The 17861-nt window shown below is 39.1% G+C and overlaps 1 protein-coding gene across 2 annotated transcripts; it reads right to left on the bottom strand.

The window, feature by feature from the left end:
* Positions 1–2477: 2477 nt before the first annotated feature.
* On the bottom strand, positions 2478–12578 carry LOC149285062 (signal recognition particle subunit SRP72-like). Of its 2 annotated transcripts, XM_089495840.1 has the most exons (19): positions 12464–12578; positions 10817–10937; positions 10215–10338; positions 9977–10120; positions 9426–9537; positions 9149–9180; positions 8786–8910; positions 8643–8700; positions 8281–8412; positions 8037–8165; positions 6911–6983; positions 6750–6814; positions 5750–5845; positions 5387–5490; positions 4130–4207; positions 3444–3578; positions 3272–3309; positions 2794–2953; positions 2478–2661 (listed from the first exon to the last, which is right to left on the bottom strand). In XM_089495840.1, exons 1-19 carry the CDS (start codon positions 12576–12578, stop codon positions 2478–2480), a joined length of 2025 nt encoding a protein of 674 aa, XP_089351966.1. The 2 variants fall into 2 exon arrangements, with proteins under 2 accessions (XP_089351966.1, XP_089351967.1); XM_089495841.1 differs by lacking the exons at positions 8643–8700; positions 8786–8910.
* Between the last annotated feature and the right edge of the window lie 5283 nt (positions 12579–17861).

Genomic DNA, 17861 nt, shown 5'->3' with positions numbered 1-17861 from the left:
CCAATACATCCTTACCAGTAATGAATTAATATGGATAATACGGAACACACAGGCCATTAACCCAGAGATCACAGGTACGTAATGCCATACGCCCAAAACAATGACCAGAAAAGCACTTTTCATGTTTACAAAATCATTCTAAACCGCATTCGGCTTTTGTAGGTAGTGTGTTTGTCCATGGTGCCAAATAGTTTATACATTTTTAGATTTCTGGAGGGGATTTATCCATGCAGCTATTTTTTGTATTTGTTTATAACTTAGAGATCCATGAATTGGCCTTTCGAAGACATCTAGTTACTAAGTACTGAGTAGTGTACCTCTGATGATCCTCTAATAGGACCTCGGACTGCTTGCTTGGAATGAGTGCATTGAGTTTTCCATCCTCAATCAGCATAATGCAGTTTATTCGCAAACCAGGACGTTGGCATGTGGATTACTTTTAAATATAATCTAAACAACAAAAAAACATTAACCCCTTAATGACCAAGCTCGTACATGTACGGGCTCAAAATGCATTGTTTTCAATGGGTTTAGGGACCGCCTAAAGGGGTTAATAAACACACTACACCAGAACTGGATGAACAAACACTCTGGTAGCATGGTAACAAAGAGTCAAGGCTTAAACATTAAAACAAACTGTTGGTTTCAACCAACTTTCAGCCCTATTAGCCTGAAGGCTACTTTAACTTTCAGTCCAAAGTGTGCCTAGGCACTCAGTCAGACTTCTCCGCCTACCAAGTTATCATGGCAACATCACTTCAGAAAGGATGCAGCTCACAGAGATTCTGTCACCATAGTTACTGTATCCATGAGGTAAAGACCACTTGGCCTAGACTGTTCTTTGTCAGTGACCCACACTTTACTCTTCTCACAAGCAGACATTTAAATGTACATTTTATTTAGGAACAGTAATAAATGCTATTTTAAAAAAAAACAAAACCTATAAAAAATCTGCTCAGTGTGTTGTCGGCTTGAAAGTCAGGGTTAACATTAAGGCAGAGAAAATGGGCAGTTCATGATCCATGCATTCTTTTGCAAAGCAGGTAACCTGCATATCAGCAGCAGTAAGACGGTTGTGTTCTTACTCATGGCCAATACATCCTTGCACCACTTGATTGACATCAGTTCCTTGGCTCAGCAAGAAGAATGGCTGTCACAAAGCATAGGCAACTATCCATGAACCAATTTCTGTGAGCCCAGATCTCCAACGCAGCTCCTACACGCCCATGTCGTGACACACTTACCACACTCTACATGTATGGTGTGTATTCCTAAAACGTCCCTCCCCACTTCTGCCTGCACTCACCTACCAGGGCATTTGCATTTATATATGAACCAATATATGTAATACATATATGAGAAGGGGTGGGGTGGGGGGGGTTGATCATATACATAGCAATGTTAATATGAACAAAAGCACAGGGGTGCATATGTATCCTTATCAATGAAAATCAGTTGGTCATGCTGATTTCAGTTTAATTTGCCTTAACACAATGTTCCTAATGTAGGGCTAGTTTGTGACATGAGTATCATGAGTGAAGACTCACAAAGTTAAATGTTCCTCCAGGCCATGTGGAATTATTATTATTAGTATAAGGAAGCTGAAGTCTTAGACACATGAACACCTTCTGACAAGTGCCATAAACAGTTTATAAGCTTGGAGTGTGATTGTGAATGAACACAAAACTTGTGTGCGTGTGTACTATATATCTATCATATACAGCCTTATCAAGTCTGCTTTGGTTGTGTTGCGCATGCCTAAATTTCCTCACTGTATTAGCCTCTACCACTCTGATTTATATAATAGTATATAATTATATAGACAACACTACTGTGCGCTAACTTGTAATGTCCTCCATGAGTACAGGAAGCATGACTGCCCTTTAAATACCGGTTCAAAACATTTTGGTTCTGAACGTTTTATGTATTTTGGAAATAAGGCACTACACCACAACGGTAAGGTAAAATTAAGTGAAACAGTGACTGTTTTCAAACTTATTGCACATTTGTATCTGGTTTCCATTCAAAGCGGACAATAACACATTTCTTGAACTGGTTTTAATTTTACACACCCAATGGTTAAATAAAAAAAACAAAACATGTGATTGCATTCTCACATATTGTTTAACTGAAAACTTGTATGGAGAAACTTGTTGGGTTCTTTTCAGTAATTAAAAAAGTTCCATTGTGGAGGTCTAGGGCTGCAAAATTGGCCACGTATCCAAGTTCTCAAGGACTAGAACTAACCAGGATGGGGACACAGCTGTCCCATTGCACAGTGAACATATCCACATTGTTTTGAAATAAAACATTTGACAGAATCAAAGAAATTGATATTATTTAAAGCGCAAAATGACTTTAAACAACATTTTTCCCCCCAAAAAAGTTTCTAACTGCAAGTTCATCAAAGTAGAATACAATGAACTTAAGGTGTGGTAAGACATAAGTTAATTTTGTTTTCCGCTTTCCTTTCCTCATCACCAACTGCCTTTGCCGCCTTTCTTTTTCTTTTGTTGCTGCTTCTTCTTGCTTCCAGCAGCTCCCACTGGTTTTTGATGTCTGGGTGGAACAACATTGCTGGTAGAAGAAGATGGCCCAGCTGCTGCTGCCATGCCAGGTCTTGGAGATGTAGGAGGGCTACTCGCTGATTTACTGGCATCACTGAAAGAAGGAAAATATATAGTAATTTAGGCTAAAAGGTTTTGCTTCTCTACATAGGATTTCATATGGCCACTTGGACGGTTTCCCTACTTCCATAAAAGAAAAACCAGACATAGGAACGGCAATACTTACAATTCGGCAGTCGCAGCTGCTGTAGCTCCTTGGGTTCCTTTGCCGATCTGATCCTTCTTTTTACCCTTCTTCTTCCCACGGTAGTACGAGCGTTCCCGCATTGGAAGCCACCGTTCTGGATCTGGTGTAACTTTCGGATCATAATTCTTAGGCAGCTTGCCTATACAGAAAAACAAGCAACGTATCAAACTCAAAGCATACATGAATTACGGTACCTAGAGAGCCTCTGGATTTATATCTTTTAAGTTCTCACATGCCAGGCTAATAAAAGCAGAGAAGATTATTCATAAAAAAAGTTGGAGAATTCAATCTCACTCCATTATTATTTAATCTCACGCTCCATGTATTATCGAGAGCCATAAAAAAAAAATTAAAAACACGTCCTTTCTACCAAGAGAAACTTCTATGCCCTTCATTATGCAGACTTAAATTTATGTTTGTTCCTTTTGATTCCAGTGTAAGTTAATGGAATACTCACCTTTCTTTTTCTTCTTCTTTTTCTTCAACTCCCCTTGCCTATGTGGTGCAAAAAAACAAATGAATTACAGAGTTACTAACCTACCGTACAATACAGACATTTTTCTAAATCTTACTAAATGCTGCCCTACACCACAATCTAAATGATATACAAATACAATCGGAAGTCATACCCTTGCTCTTTGGCTTGTTCCCCAGGGACTTTTCCAGCTTTTTTCCGAATAAATGTCGCTCCAGTTGAATTCTCCAGGGCATCAACATCCACTTTCAAGGTCATGGTGTCGGACGAGGGCAGATGTTTACTAAGTCTGAATCCATCGTGTTAAAGAAACTGCAGAAGTCAGGCAGCGCACAAAATACCGTGTAGGGTCATTACAAGACTAGTGTGTCGGAAAGACCCAAACACTGCTAAACGTTTCTACATTGTATCAAGTGCTTCCATTAAATACAGTCCCATAGGATGCTCCAACCACTTTTTAGGATTATAATAGGATTATACCACCATTGCAGATTCAACGAACGGGACCAGCCAGTCATTATACCCAGATGCACAAGTAAACACACAGTAACGTCTTATTTCCCTGCATACAAACTACTCCCATAACCCACAGTGAGTCTGGTCAATATCTTATAGCTAGTGCCATCTCATTATATGGTTATTATAAAATGTGGTTTCTTCACAATTTTGTAGGTGAGTTAAAAGACCACCCCTATTTTCCCCTGTTCATTTTTACTGAAATTTTAAATAAAATACACGATTAAGCATCTCCTTAAGGACTGTCTCATCAGATTAACACATTATCAAAGGAACATGGTTTGACTTTTTGGTTTACAATGGACGTTGTGCTGAAAAGGATACATTTTTGCTTTTGCAGCATCCACAAGTGAGTATGCAGAGATGAGCTGGGCCAAAGTATGAATGTCTTTCGGATTCTGTCTGAAAATAGGTTTAAGATATTTGTTGATTTATGAAAGCCAACCACGTACATACAAAAAGATAGCTGACAGTAACATCAAAACAATACATTTGATTCAGATATCATTAAAGGGGCACTACAGCCGATGGGTACCTTTTCATTTCTGTGGTGTCCTTTCATTTTTCCCCAACCCCCCACCCACACTATTTTCCACGCAGGAGATATATTTTGTCCATCAGCCCCAGCACACATCCTCTTTAAGATATATATAGATATATATATATATATATATATATATATATAAAAAAAAAATTACTTTCATATGCACTTTTTCTTTAGGGAGCTCCCTCGGACACCGGGCATCACTTTAAGACAGCGATGGCAAACCTAACAACAGGCACACGGCCAGGTTGCCAACTGACAGGGCGTGTGGGGTGTGTGGGAGGGGAGGGGCTTTCGCTCATGAAAAAGTTTTCAGCAACCGCTCGTTGCCCTTCTGTGCTGCCCTAACTGCAGAGGTGAGAGCACAAGGCATCTATCTTGGTCACACTCTCTGCATTTCATGCAGAGTGTCCCACCGCAGGACTTCAGCAGGGTAAGTGAACTACAGAGGGACGGGGGGGGGGGGGGTAGATAGTGAGAAGGCGGGATAGTAAAAATATTGACGTAAATAAAGAGTGTGAATGAGTGAGAATGAATAATGTGTGGATGAATTGTGTGAATGCTGGAAAATGAATTAGTGTGGATGAATTGTGTGAATGAGAGAATGAATGTGTGGATGGAATTGCTTGAATGATTTTTTAAAAATCCATTAATAAATATGTGTAAATGATTTGTGTGAATGAGTGACTCCATTTATTTTTGTTATACACCGATACCATTTTTTAGTGCAAATGCTAATGTTATTTAATAAAATCCTTTTCATGAACAGACCCTCTTTTCATGCGTTTCATGCATCTGCTGACACATTCTATGTTCCTATGCTTAAAAAACACAAAATTTATATAGGGAAACTGATGCACACTATTGTGTATATGCATCGTTGGCACTTTGAGGTCTGGAACTTAGTTTCATGCAGGAAGTTGGGCACTCGGGTCCAAAAACATTTGCCATCACTGCTTTAAGATGATAAATTGATAGCATCATACTGTGAATGTTTGCCTTTGTGTTAGCAATAAGATATAAATATGGGCACCTACTTCCATAATTGCTCCAGATCATTAATAGCTTCTTTTTTCCTTCCATGCTTTAATTTGAAATTAGCAACCTCACGTATCAAGGACAAGTGTGTTGGAGAGCTTGGCTGTGGGGGGAAAAAATAAAAATGAAATAGTTTTTCTAACACTGTGCATGACTATTTTTCTTAAATGTCTGTACTATACTAGTGCTGCACAATTGGAGCCAATTAAATATAGATTTCTAAGTAGGTATAGAGAAAAAGTAACTGGATCCATAAGTACAATCACAAATTACTCCTTAAACATCAGTGCACCATTACACAAGTCATAAAACATGTTCCAAAACAGTGGACCAATGGTATTGCAGATGTCTAAGTCACTTACTTGATTTTCCTGATACCAGCTAATAGCTTGCGTGAAAACTTCAATAGCACTATCAATGTCTTCATCATGGCTGTGCATAGTAACCAGAGCTGACACCTGAACAAGGTAAAGGAACATACTATACTAGAAACATGCCAACGTGGATATTCATTACAAAAATGTTGTGGTTATTTTAGAATAGTTTTAAAACACTGTCGCTCAACGCAATACAACTACAGGGAAGGTATACTGTGCAACCATTTGCTGTGAACAGTTGGAACTAAATCTCAAGGACCCACAGGTTGCCGTGCCCCTAGATTGCACTGTTCCCAGTATTTAGCAGCTGCACCAGTATGCACTGAAGTGTCCAAGATAGACACACAGATATTAGCTATTCCACAAAGGGAGGCATAATCTAACCATGGCCCATTACTAGTGGCTTATACATTTTTTTCCCTTGACCCCTTAAAGACCAGGCTGTTTTTCTTTTTTTGGGACAATATAGTGCTAATTTTAACTTTTTTTTTTTACATTCTGTTAGAACTGGATGAATCACACTGTGATAAGAAAGCTAGGCTCCATTGACTTCCTTGTATTCAACCTGCAGGGGAGCCCAGTGTTCTCAGGAAGAGACCCAAATGCGTTAAACGCCCCCTAAACACTTGTTTGGCGGACGTTGACGCTTTGGGGACTAGCTACACAAGGCCCCTGCAGTAAATTTCGGTGTTGCGGCATGCCTCGACATCCAGGCATTACAGCAACACCATTTGTCGCTTTCTAAGCTTATTTGATGCAATGACGTCCCACACAGTGACTTTATTTGCGCGACGTGTCTGGCACGTCATAGGTCATTAAGGGGTTTACTAAAAAGGTGCTGTTCTTCACCTCAACAAAACCTGTCAAACAAACAAATATATATTTTTAGCTTCGCCCAATGTTTTCAATTAACACCAACATCACTTAAGCTTTTCTGCATGCTCTATTTTTAAAACAGAATTCACGATCAATGTCAGTTACTTACCATTCCAGGCTTGTGCTGTAGTTCCTTTATGCTTTTAAGAATCCCACATGCCTTTGTTACATTACCTTAAAATAAAAAAAATAATAAAAACAAAAACAGTACAGTTTAGAGGAAAAAAAATAATAATTTTTTTCCCCCCATTTTGAATAGTTAATATTTACCTTGTGCGAGTTTTAGCTGTGCCATGGTTAATTTGATTTGAGCTGCATTATTAGGATGCTGATCTGCAAACTCCTAACAGGGCAAATAATAATACAATGAAAGGTGTTTTATTACACAACTCATAATGTACATTAGGCAAGCAAAGAGACCGGAAACGTATCATTTAGTTACACACTGCAGCACGATTATGTAGTAATGCAACTCACAATATTTCCCCCATTGAAATGTATAATTGAGAGGCGTTAACAGTCCAATGTAAAATCCTCTATAAGTAGGATTTCGAACCCCCTTGACGAGGTGTAGAGGATAGATGTGCATTGGCATCTATCACTGACTATTGGAACAGGGGATTCGGACCCTGGTAATGTCTACGTCTATGCAGAGGCACACCACAAAGAAAACTTTGTTTTTAACACTGTTTTACACTTTTTTGATCCTCACAGTAGCAACAGTTAGAGTTATCCGGATGGCGCTAAGCCCAGCCGTTGTATCATTAGCGCGGTGTTATACAGTTGCTTCAGCTTATACTGACTGCTAACAGCAAATTTCAACATACTCCTGAGCATTTAGTTTAGCAGTTTTAAATATCTGTTATGTGTTTATATTTAGTGATATGGATGGGTTTTTGTTTTTTTTCCTTTTCCGTTGTATCTTATATCAATTAACCCTTAGTGCCCCTAGCTTGGTTTGGGTTTATGGACAGGTGTACTTGGTTCCTTGGGAACGGCTACTCATTTCCTTTTTTTTGGTGCGATTCCTGAAAAGATCAGCCGTCACCAACATTTCAGGTGACACTTGAAGGAAACAAGTACTCTGTGGCACACGGGCTTCTGCAAGGCTTGAATCCATGTTGGTAACCCAAACAGAAATTCTGAATTTAACCTAAATGTAACGGTAGTCTTTACTGTTTGCATTTCTAAAAATATGATTTTGTTTTACAGGAATAAGGCCTCATCAGCTTATTCCTCAACATGTGGCTAACCAGCAAAGGGACATAACTATTAGCCAACTACACTCCTCCATCTCCCTCTCTGTTGTAAGCACCATTGAACCCCAACATGAAGGATTTGGGTATATCACACATTTACAAATGGTTCTTGTTCAAGCATAGATTGAAAATCCAACCTGCAGTAGTTCCACTGCTCTTGAATGCTGCTTCTCTCGACACAGTTGGGCTGCTTGAATTAGTACCGGGAGCAAGTGCTCTGGATTTTGGGACTGCAAGCTTGTGGATAATTTTCGACACTGTTCTGCCTGATCAATACATAACACAATTTAAAGCTAGAACAGATTTGACAATTAAACAGATATACAGCATCACAAATATAGACACACAACAGCCAGATTCTTTTTTCAACATGTTTCATACCTGGTTTGTATACATGGAAAGCAAAGCCTTGTTAAATTCAATTGTCTGAAGTTGTTTCTTAGAAAGTTTGTGCTCTACTCCTTCAGAATTTGTAATCTTCACCTTCTTCTTAGAATCAAACACATTTTGGTCCTTGAATTGTTGGAGACAAAAAGAAGAATTCATAAAGCTATAAAGTCTGTAGCTAGCCACCGATATGTGAATACATAGTCATTTACACAACAGAGTTTTAAGGTTCAGTAATGCAGGTTTTTCCATGCATGAGAACACACAATATTCTTTATACTATGTAAGGGGGAAACCCTGTATCCCCGGAGACTGGGAAGTCAAGAGTTAAAACCAAGGACTGCATGATTAGTTACCTTATTAATAGATATGATGTTGTTTGCCACTACAGCCAACAATCCAATATCTGTAGGCCTGTGGGTGAGAAATGGTATAGAAACTCATTATAAATTCATTATTACACAGATAGAAGTGTAATTATCTTCATTGACATCCTTACTTCAACTTTATGATTTGATTGTAAAGTTGAAGAGCATCCTCAGTGGAGCCTTGTAATTGCAAGAGGTAAGCCATCTGACCATGGATAATAGCCAGCTCTGCATCTATATCTTCTTCCGTTAAATCCTTAAAAAAAAAAACACACAATAGGAATCATTACATATATGAATAGATGGTCCATGCATGGATATACAAAATTGGCAAGAGTATAAGACATGATGAAAGTCGTACAATGTTTGTGATAATTTTAGGTGTCCGCATTTACAGAGTAAGATGTGGGGTCACATCTATCCAGAAGAATCACAAGAGGGACCGCTGAGGTCTATTAATATATATATATCTATCTATCATGTAGTATACTCACCGTATCCTCTGAAATGGACTGTCGACACAGGTCTAAGAAAAGAAAGAAAATTGGAGTTTATTGATTCAAAATCATTTTTAATGATATTCAAGTCCCCAGTAACTAAAGCCTGGAATATTTACAAGAAATATTAGCAGATCTTGCAGGAATTTTGTTTTTGCTAATAATAATACAACAGAAGACAAATTTAGACCTAAACATGTTCAAAACATGTGAAAAATCTGCAGATCCCGTGGTTAACAGAGTGGATATGATACATTTTTTTTTAAATACTCACCTTCAGCTTCTCTTAGCTTTTTCATTGCCTCATTCAGCTTTCCCTGACCTATCAATGCACAGGCAGTGTTGTAGCAAAGTTCGTATGTTGTCTCTTGCAAGTCAAAGTTCTCCTGGTCACAAAGCAAAATTATACCAAGTCAAACTACTTTAGTAGTAAAAAAAACAAAAAAAACCAACAACAGGTACTGGCAGAGGCTGTCATGCACGGCCCAATATTTTCAGCAAGCAGACTAAAGTAGGGGAGTTGAGCCCTAAAGCAGATCCTTTACAAATGACATCACTGGATTCATCTTAAAAGTGACATGCCATGGACATTACTATGCATTATCTACCTAAAGGCACCTGCATGGCGAAAACACTGTCCACTGTATGCAAGTTCGAACCATGGGGGGTTTGGGTTGTCCGATTACACTCAAGGCAACTCTTGCAGAAACCATTGCAGGGACCAGTATAGCGCATACGTGCACTTTGCCATCTGCTGGCCTGAATGCATCTGCAGCAAGCCAAAGAGCTGTGGGACAACGAAATAAAATTAACAGAACTTCTTACGGGCGTTTCTTTCTCCCACACACTCATTGCAGCAATGACAGCAGACAGATTGGTCTTTCTCTCCTCGTCGTAATCATCTTGAGAGTTGCGAATGATATCCCGATAAACAGAAAGGCATTCTTGATAGCGCTCCAACCTATACAGCTGTAATAATAATAATAAAAAAAAGTTTTATTCAAAAATGTCATCAAATATAACTGGATTGCTGACACAAGGGTTGGATTCTAGGGACACTTACTACTTGCCCATGGAGCTCCTTCAGTTTGTCAGTTTTCTCAGAAGCCCCTTCTATGGTTTTCAAGGCATTTTCAATTCTGTTTAAACGGTACTCACAGTATGCCTTTTCAAACGCTATGACATCACTGCATAAAATAAAAAGAGTTTTGTCAATAAGCAACACTTATGGGATATCAAAAAATGCCTGCTTTATCTGTAATAATCCGGTAAACGTCTCAGTTTACTAAATTCAGTGGAAAATTGAGGCTGAATTTATTACAATTTAAGATAAGAAATGCGTACCTTAGTTGCCTATTGAATAATAACATTTTCTAAGATTTACGCATTCAAAGCATTCAGCATCACTGAAAGATCCCATACTTCTTTTGGCTATAGAGTTATCTTGGTGTATATATACACACATGCACTTACCCAACAGAATAGAGAAGGATTATTCTGAACTGCCGTACGTGAATATACTTGTGTTTAGTTTGCAGCGTGCTATAGGTTATATCCATTTCAGTGGTGTTCACATATATGTGTGTGGTGTGTGTATGTGTGTGTATATTAAAAGATACACACAAAAAACCCAGATATGCTAAGAACGAGCTGGGTCTAACGCACCTTGTTAAAACTTTAGAGTTGCTATGAATGACACTTAGTGCTTCCTTGAAGCTTCCACTCTGGATTAAGCATACCACTTTACAATGAAGAGCTGTTAAATCATCCTTTGCCACCTGCAATACTAAAGAAAAGTCATTGAGTTGTAAAAATTAAACACTTCAGACAGTCTAGGCAAAAGTTTGTTAGCATTCTTTCTATATTATATATATATATAAATAATGTAATCAACACCAAAAAGTTAAAATTACAGACTTTCTTATACTCCCAGAACTCTGCTAATTGTCATACAATCATTTTTAAATAAAGATTTGATTCCCTCTTTGCTCTGTTACCCTGGAGAGGTTCTAAAAGAAAGAGTATCCCAGTAAAAAAGTACTTTGTATGAAATATATCACTTTAAAGGTGGAGAGCTGCGGCAGAACGCTTCATCCATTCTCTATTTGTCCAACTGATTGGCTGCTTGAAGCAACCAACCAGTGGCAAGCAATCTCTCCTATGAAAGTTAATGGGAATGCTTGCCATGTGTGCGGACGGGATGGGGGTCGGGTCAGCAGTTCCCCCGGAATACATGTCAAACCAACAATGGGGACAAGAATTTAAAGAGACCACTCAGTTATCATATAATTAAAACTTATATAATAGCTGAAGTGTCCCTTTAAAGGGAATCTGTTGCCATCGAGTAGTAAACTCTCTAGATTGTTACCTCCTCACCTGTTGTCTCAGTTATGCAATTTGTTATGTTACATACTACTTGTTATGTCCCGTCTACCCATTGTACAGCGCTGCGGAATTTGATGGCGCTATATAAACGATAAATAATAATAAATAAACTCATATTTAAACTACTTGTGCATTTTGCTTGTTAGGTCTTGGAAAGAGCTAGCTTAATTCTGCTTCTATTATAGGAGAAAGGATGTGGCTCATTTCTTGGTGACATGACAAGATTCTCAGAGTAAGCGAGAGATAATATAAAAAATAAATTGTTGCCTTCAACCTTACACGGAGGAGATATTGTATTTTCTGTATTACTATTTCTGTTCAATGTTAAAAATGACACAGATCCCAAAAGCTAGAAAAAAAAAAAACGCATGCAACAATCCCATACCGTACACTCGTAACAGCGCAAAATAACTATGACTGTTGCATAACGTGACACAGTGACATCACGTCGCCCGACAGTTCCATCAGGTGTTTGCTCCTCAATTTGGGTATTTATAGGAGCATTTTGCACCGGCACTGGACAACGTTACCCTCGAGCAACACATTCTTAGTGTTGAAATGATAGATAGATGTCACGTGACGGTTATTGAAAGACTATTCCTGTGTTTTGAGGATTGATATAGAAGGTGATTTAGAGTTGTGCAGGCAGCAACAAAACGGAGGGGGGAGGGGTTGGCTGAAGATGAGAAAAAGAAGACTTGTTTAATGTAGAAGAGGAAGGAGTTTTCAGTACAGGGGGGGCTGTGCAGATATTTCCCATCTGATTGTTGAAGTAACTATATAAAAGGTTTTTATACGAAGGCTTATACCAGTGTAGCTGGGCCGTGAAACTGAGATTAGACAGATGGGTTGTAACTTTACGCTGGCCTGTACTTTACCCATTCTCCATTCACACACCGGTACAAGTAGTCGCCACTTCATACTTACTCTTGTTCAGGGATTTCAACGCCCGGGCGAAGTCTCCATTTTGTCCTGATTTATTCACTTCGCCCCATAGGGACGCCAAGGAGGTATTGCCAGCTGCAGCGCCAGCGTTCGCCATCTCCTACTCAGCAAACATACGGGGCAGAATCGAGGTGGAGGAAAAAGATTGTCCTGCGTTGATGACGTACACGCCGGAAACAACAGAAGCTCCATGTTTTTTGCTGGCGTGGTCTTTTCAATTCTTGTGTAGCGGTAAATGAACGGACATGGGAAAGGTCACTTATGAAACACACGAAAGCATAAAAGAAACGTATGCGCTATTACAGCGTAATATTGTGTACGTAATTCAGCAAAAGTATGGTGTACAGATTCCCCTTGCCCTTAACAAAGATGGCCTCGAGCACGCCAAAGACACGTCTCCAAGCCGCGGCACCGTCATAGCCGACCTCTGTTCGATGACGATTAACTGAAATGTGTGGATTGGGTTCAGGATTGGATCCCTTGGGAAATGGGGGGAGGCGAAGATGCAAAAGAGTCAGATAGTATATGAAGAAGAGGGCAGCATTTATTTATGTATTTGACACTGAAAATTTTGATTTTATACAACTGCCTAGATTATTATATATATATATATTTTTTTTTAATAATTTGTCGCGGTTAATGGCCAGTCTGCTCTCACTGAGTAACAAAATAAATTTTGGCGTGAAATGACCAGTACGCTGCTTCTGAACGATACATCTACAAGTTGGTGACCTTTTATGTTAATGCCCTCTATGTTTTCGAGCATCATGGCTCTACTCCAAAAGGAGCCCCTTAGTGTAATAGGGTTATACTGATTCCGGGCTTCAACAAACCCAAACGTTCTTTTGTTGAGCTCTGCCTGGGATATTTTCCAACTCTCAACGAACCAACACAGCCTCAATTACTTTTATTGTAAGGCAGGCTAATTCATTACTAATATTTATTTAAAGATTTTTATGAGGCGCATTAATGTAATATAAAGCAGAGACTTTATAGACAGGGATGGGGCTGGAGGTGAGGACATTGCTTCTCTGGAATTCTCTTGGCTTGGCCTAGCTTCAGAGATTCACTGTGAGGACGTTACCCATTTAAATACAGAATTAAGACCCGTACATTGGTAGTGAACCAAATCAGAAGTTGTGAAGATCATCCACTGATGATCTTAAGCCACCTGTGGCTACCAAAGAACATGCGCTTGTACACTTACCCCATGTGTATCGTCTAAAGACATCAGTGTAAGCGATATACAGAAAGCAGACATGGGGCCACCACATCACACCACATTTCATCTCCAATTAAATATACAGCACATAAACTTATTATTGAATCACATAGTTTCCCATGACCAAAAACAGCCAATAGATTGTGCTCAGAGACCGCAAATTAATGTTTCTGAAGCATTCTTAAATTCCAAATTCAACTACAAAAAACAATTGACTGAAAATAAGTGACAATATATTTCCAATTGTTTGGCAGAACTGCATTTCCCACTTACTAACAACACCTTTAGAAGAGGCAAGTGTCTAAAGAGAACCCCCAGCAACCGATTTTGAAAACAAAAGCCCATCGCTGCTAAATAAAAACTACAACTACTTAAAAAAAGTCACATATGTTTATTTTAAAGGACCAGTGCAATAAAAGATATACTGGGAGTGCTAGGAAGTTATGTTTATTCATTGAAGGCGCTGGTATCCACGCACTCCGCAGTGTCGAGATGATAAAAAATACAATATTTATTGAAGATTATTGCTTCAGTAGACACATGGTTTACCCCCCACAGGTCCAAACATGGCAAATACTGATCATGAATGCAAATGTACATAACAGCAGTGAATTATATAATAAACCACATGCATACCATTTGGAGAGAAAAATAGTGACTACATAAAAATCATTATCAAAACATAAAGGTATTTATAATGAAAGATTGTCAGTTACTGAAAATAAAAACGAAAGCCATTAGACTATGGGTCTAATAATACCACCTTTTAGTCATTTAACATAATAATTAAGTTTCCATTTCATGTTCACACTCATAGGAGCCTTGGTAATTAACTTTAAAATGCAAAAATCTTCTTGTCTATTGAGTAACACTTTAATGTACCGGCTCAAACACCTAAACAGCATTCCCCAATACCCATACAGGAAAAGTAGTTGACCTCACCTCCTGAACAATCACAATAACTAGGTGATTTTTGGGTTGTTGGTGTTAATGTCAGAGATGTGTTCCGTTGTGTGTTAATGCAAACGTCTGCTGGTCTGACATTTACATAAATCTTCATTTTAAAATACTGATTTTTAAAAGCAGAGTGAAAGGTCTCCAAGACAAACTTGGAACGTGCAAGTTTTTCCCGCCACATGGATACACACCCACCATGGTTAACCAAGCACACCCTGTTTTAACCCCAGAGGCTTCAGGTAAATAGGAGATTATGTAATGAAGCTTCCTTGAAACATTTTATATAATATCTCTGCCAAAAGCATTGCTTAATTTTCAGTCTAAGGATACATAGATTATTTTGAGTTGTGGCTATGATTTATTTTTTTTATTTCCAGGCTATAATCAGTTATAAACATCAAGGGCATCAAACGCTCATCACTGCTCTCCCTATTGTTACTATTCATCTCCACTTTCCTATTGTGGACCAGTCTCTCAAGTGTTCTTCTAATCCTTCTAATTTCTTATAGGCCCTAATAATGGACACGTTCTCTATAAATCTGGATCTAAGATCCACTGCTTGCTGTTCAAAGTCTAGAATACATGAACAATTCCTCCTCAAAAACTCAATAATTCTCCCAGTGAAGATGACAGCTTGAATAATGTAATAATGTGTTAGGGTAATTATTTTCAAAAACCCTCCATAGATACGTCATTGAAAATAGTGCTAGATAAATTAAGATCTAAAAACAAAATATGGCTTTCTTTAGATATCATTATTTTGATCATATAATTTACTATGAAAAAAAGTATAAAATGTGAAAAATCGAGACAAAAAAATGAATTTTTCTCACCTTAACTTGAAAAATCTTTTACTCATCAATAAAAGCTAATGAGAAAACCTGCTAAATAGATTCTACTATTTGTCCTGAGTTTAGAAATACCCAATGTTTTTATGTTTTTATGCTTTTTTCTGCACGTTATGGGGCAATAAGTACAAGTAGCCTTTGGCTATTTCAAAACCATTTTTTCCAAATCTGATAATTTTGATTATTAACCATATATTTTTGAAGACTAGACACCCCATGGCATTTCAAGTACTAGTATTTTAACTCTAATGCACTAATTCTACCACCAGTCTTTGTCAAACTTTGTGGTAGTCATTTTTTTGCTTTTTTTTTTTTTCCCCACACACATTTTATACAGGTATGAATTAACAGCTCCTGGTATATGTCACTGTCACACAAAATCCCAATATATGATTTGTAATATCTCCTGAGTACAGTGATACCACCCATGCATTGGTTTGCATGGCTGTTTGGGGGCAAAAGGGCCACATTTGTGGCATGCGCATTTTTCTATGCTGAAGTTTGACATTTGGTGATCCACTGCCCATGCCCTATTTGGTACATCTTAGAGCCTGGCTAATTCAATGTGCCCCAAAAACCATATATTTTAAAAATTAGACATCCCAGGGTAGTTCAAATGCTGCTATTTTAACTCTTTCCAGTGATACCCCACATGCACGGGTTTGTCGGGTTGTTTGGGAGCTAAAAGGCCACATTTGGGACAGGTGCATTTTTCATATTGGAAATTAGACATGTGGTCATCATTCCCCCTGTGTTAATTGTTGAATCCGGCCAATTCAATTTACCAAATCATACATTTTTTTAAAAAGTAGACACCCCATGGGCTTTTAACATGCCGGTATCTTAACTCTTTCCATGCAAGAATTGTTTTAAGATAAAAAAAAAAAAATTATTATTTTTTTTTTACAATTTTTTTCCCCCTTATTATTTCTTTTTACTAATCACATTGTTATTAGAAAGCTGGGCTCCATTGACTTGCATGGTTGAATGCAGTAACTTTTTCAACTTCATAATTTTTTTTAAAGGACAGGCCGCCATCTTGCGAGTGGCAAAATCTCTCAGTGACGGTTGTGATCACTCTCCGGAGTGGTCACAGTGTGTGCTGGGGTTGGTGTTCGGTGTCTCTAAATGTCGTTGATCGTCTCCTAAACTCTTTCAAAACAGGTGTCCACCGTCATGCAGTGTATGACAGACATTGATGCCCGGGGAGGGCCCCTACTGCCGATCTCGGGGTGTTGCTGAATGCCTCGACATCGAGGAAACAACGTGAAAAATTGGGTTTATTTCCAGATTTTTCCCATTGTTTTAAGATTTATGGGGATTCATGGGGGTTTAGAAATTAAGCCATCACACAAACCAGCACAGCTTTCTTCAGCATGTCGGTCCTTTAGGCAGGAATAGGTAGCAGAGAAGTCAATACAATTATCACAAAGGTAAGGAGATCTTTTTAGCAGGATATTGCAAAAATATTTTCCAGCAGCGCATTTGGGCTTTTTCATCTGTCTTCTGATTTTATTCTGCTACAAAGGCCCCTGACCAGCCATCTATACTAATTAAGCAACAGCCACCCTCCAGACTGGTTTTAACTAGGTCACCCCTTGAGTTTTACATGTGATCTACACGCATATTCAATTGACAGAGGCTCCCCTCTATCATAAGAGGGCACTAAGTAAATACACTCCTATAAAGGGGAAAACATATAATAAATAATCACATGCCCCAAAAAACAGTAATAAAACTGATACATGACCACTCAAATAGGGGGAAGTCATGATGCCCTTGATAAAGGCTATTTGTGATGCAAACACTGCAGTGGCGTCACTACAGGGGGGCAAGGGGGGGCAATTGCCCCCCCTAGGTTAATCCTAGCCCCCCCTGTTGCCCCCCTGCCGAATTCGGAAAAAAGTCGCAATTCGACTTTAAATCCCGTCTTTTTTTTTTTTAATGCGGAGGAGAGAGAGGGGCGCCTAGCAACCGCTCGGCGCCCCCCATTCTCCTCCACGAGGCCTCTACCTCCATCGCGGTGCCATCCTGAGCGCCGAAATATGACGTCATATTTCGGCGCTCAGCAGCGGCCACCGCAGCAGAGAACGAAGATAGAAGCCTTGTGCTCCCGTCGCTGGACCTAAAGGTGAGAGAACTACAAAGGGGGAGGGTAGATAGTGAGTAGGGAGAGGGGTTAGAAAGTGATAAGGGAGGGAGAGGGGGTTAGAACGTGATAAGGGAGGGAGAGGGGGTTAGAAAGTGATAAGGCAGGGGCGTCCAACATGCGGCCCGCGGGCCAAATGCAGCCCGCGAGACCTCGAGGTACGGCCCGCGTAAGATCGCCAGCCAGTCCAACCGATCTTACGCG

Source organism: Sceloporus occidentalis, unplaced genomic scaffold, assembly GCF_023333645.1.
Source record: "Sceloporus occidentalis isolate IW3139 unplaced genomic scaffold, rSceOcc1.0.p SCAF_85, whole genome shotgun sequence".
NCBI classification, from domain to species: Eukaryota; Metazoa; Chordata; class Lepidosauria; order Squamata; family Phrynosomatidae; genus Sceloporus; species Sceloporus occidentalis.
Note: the sequence above shows the minus strand (reverse complement) of the source record. Positions and strands in the feature narration are given on the sequence as shown.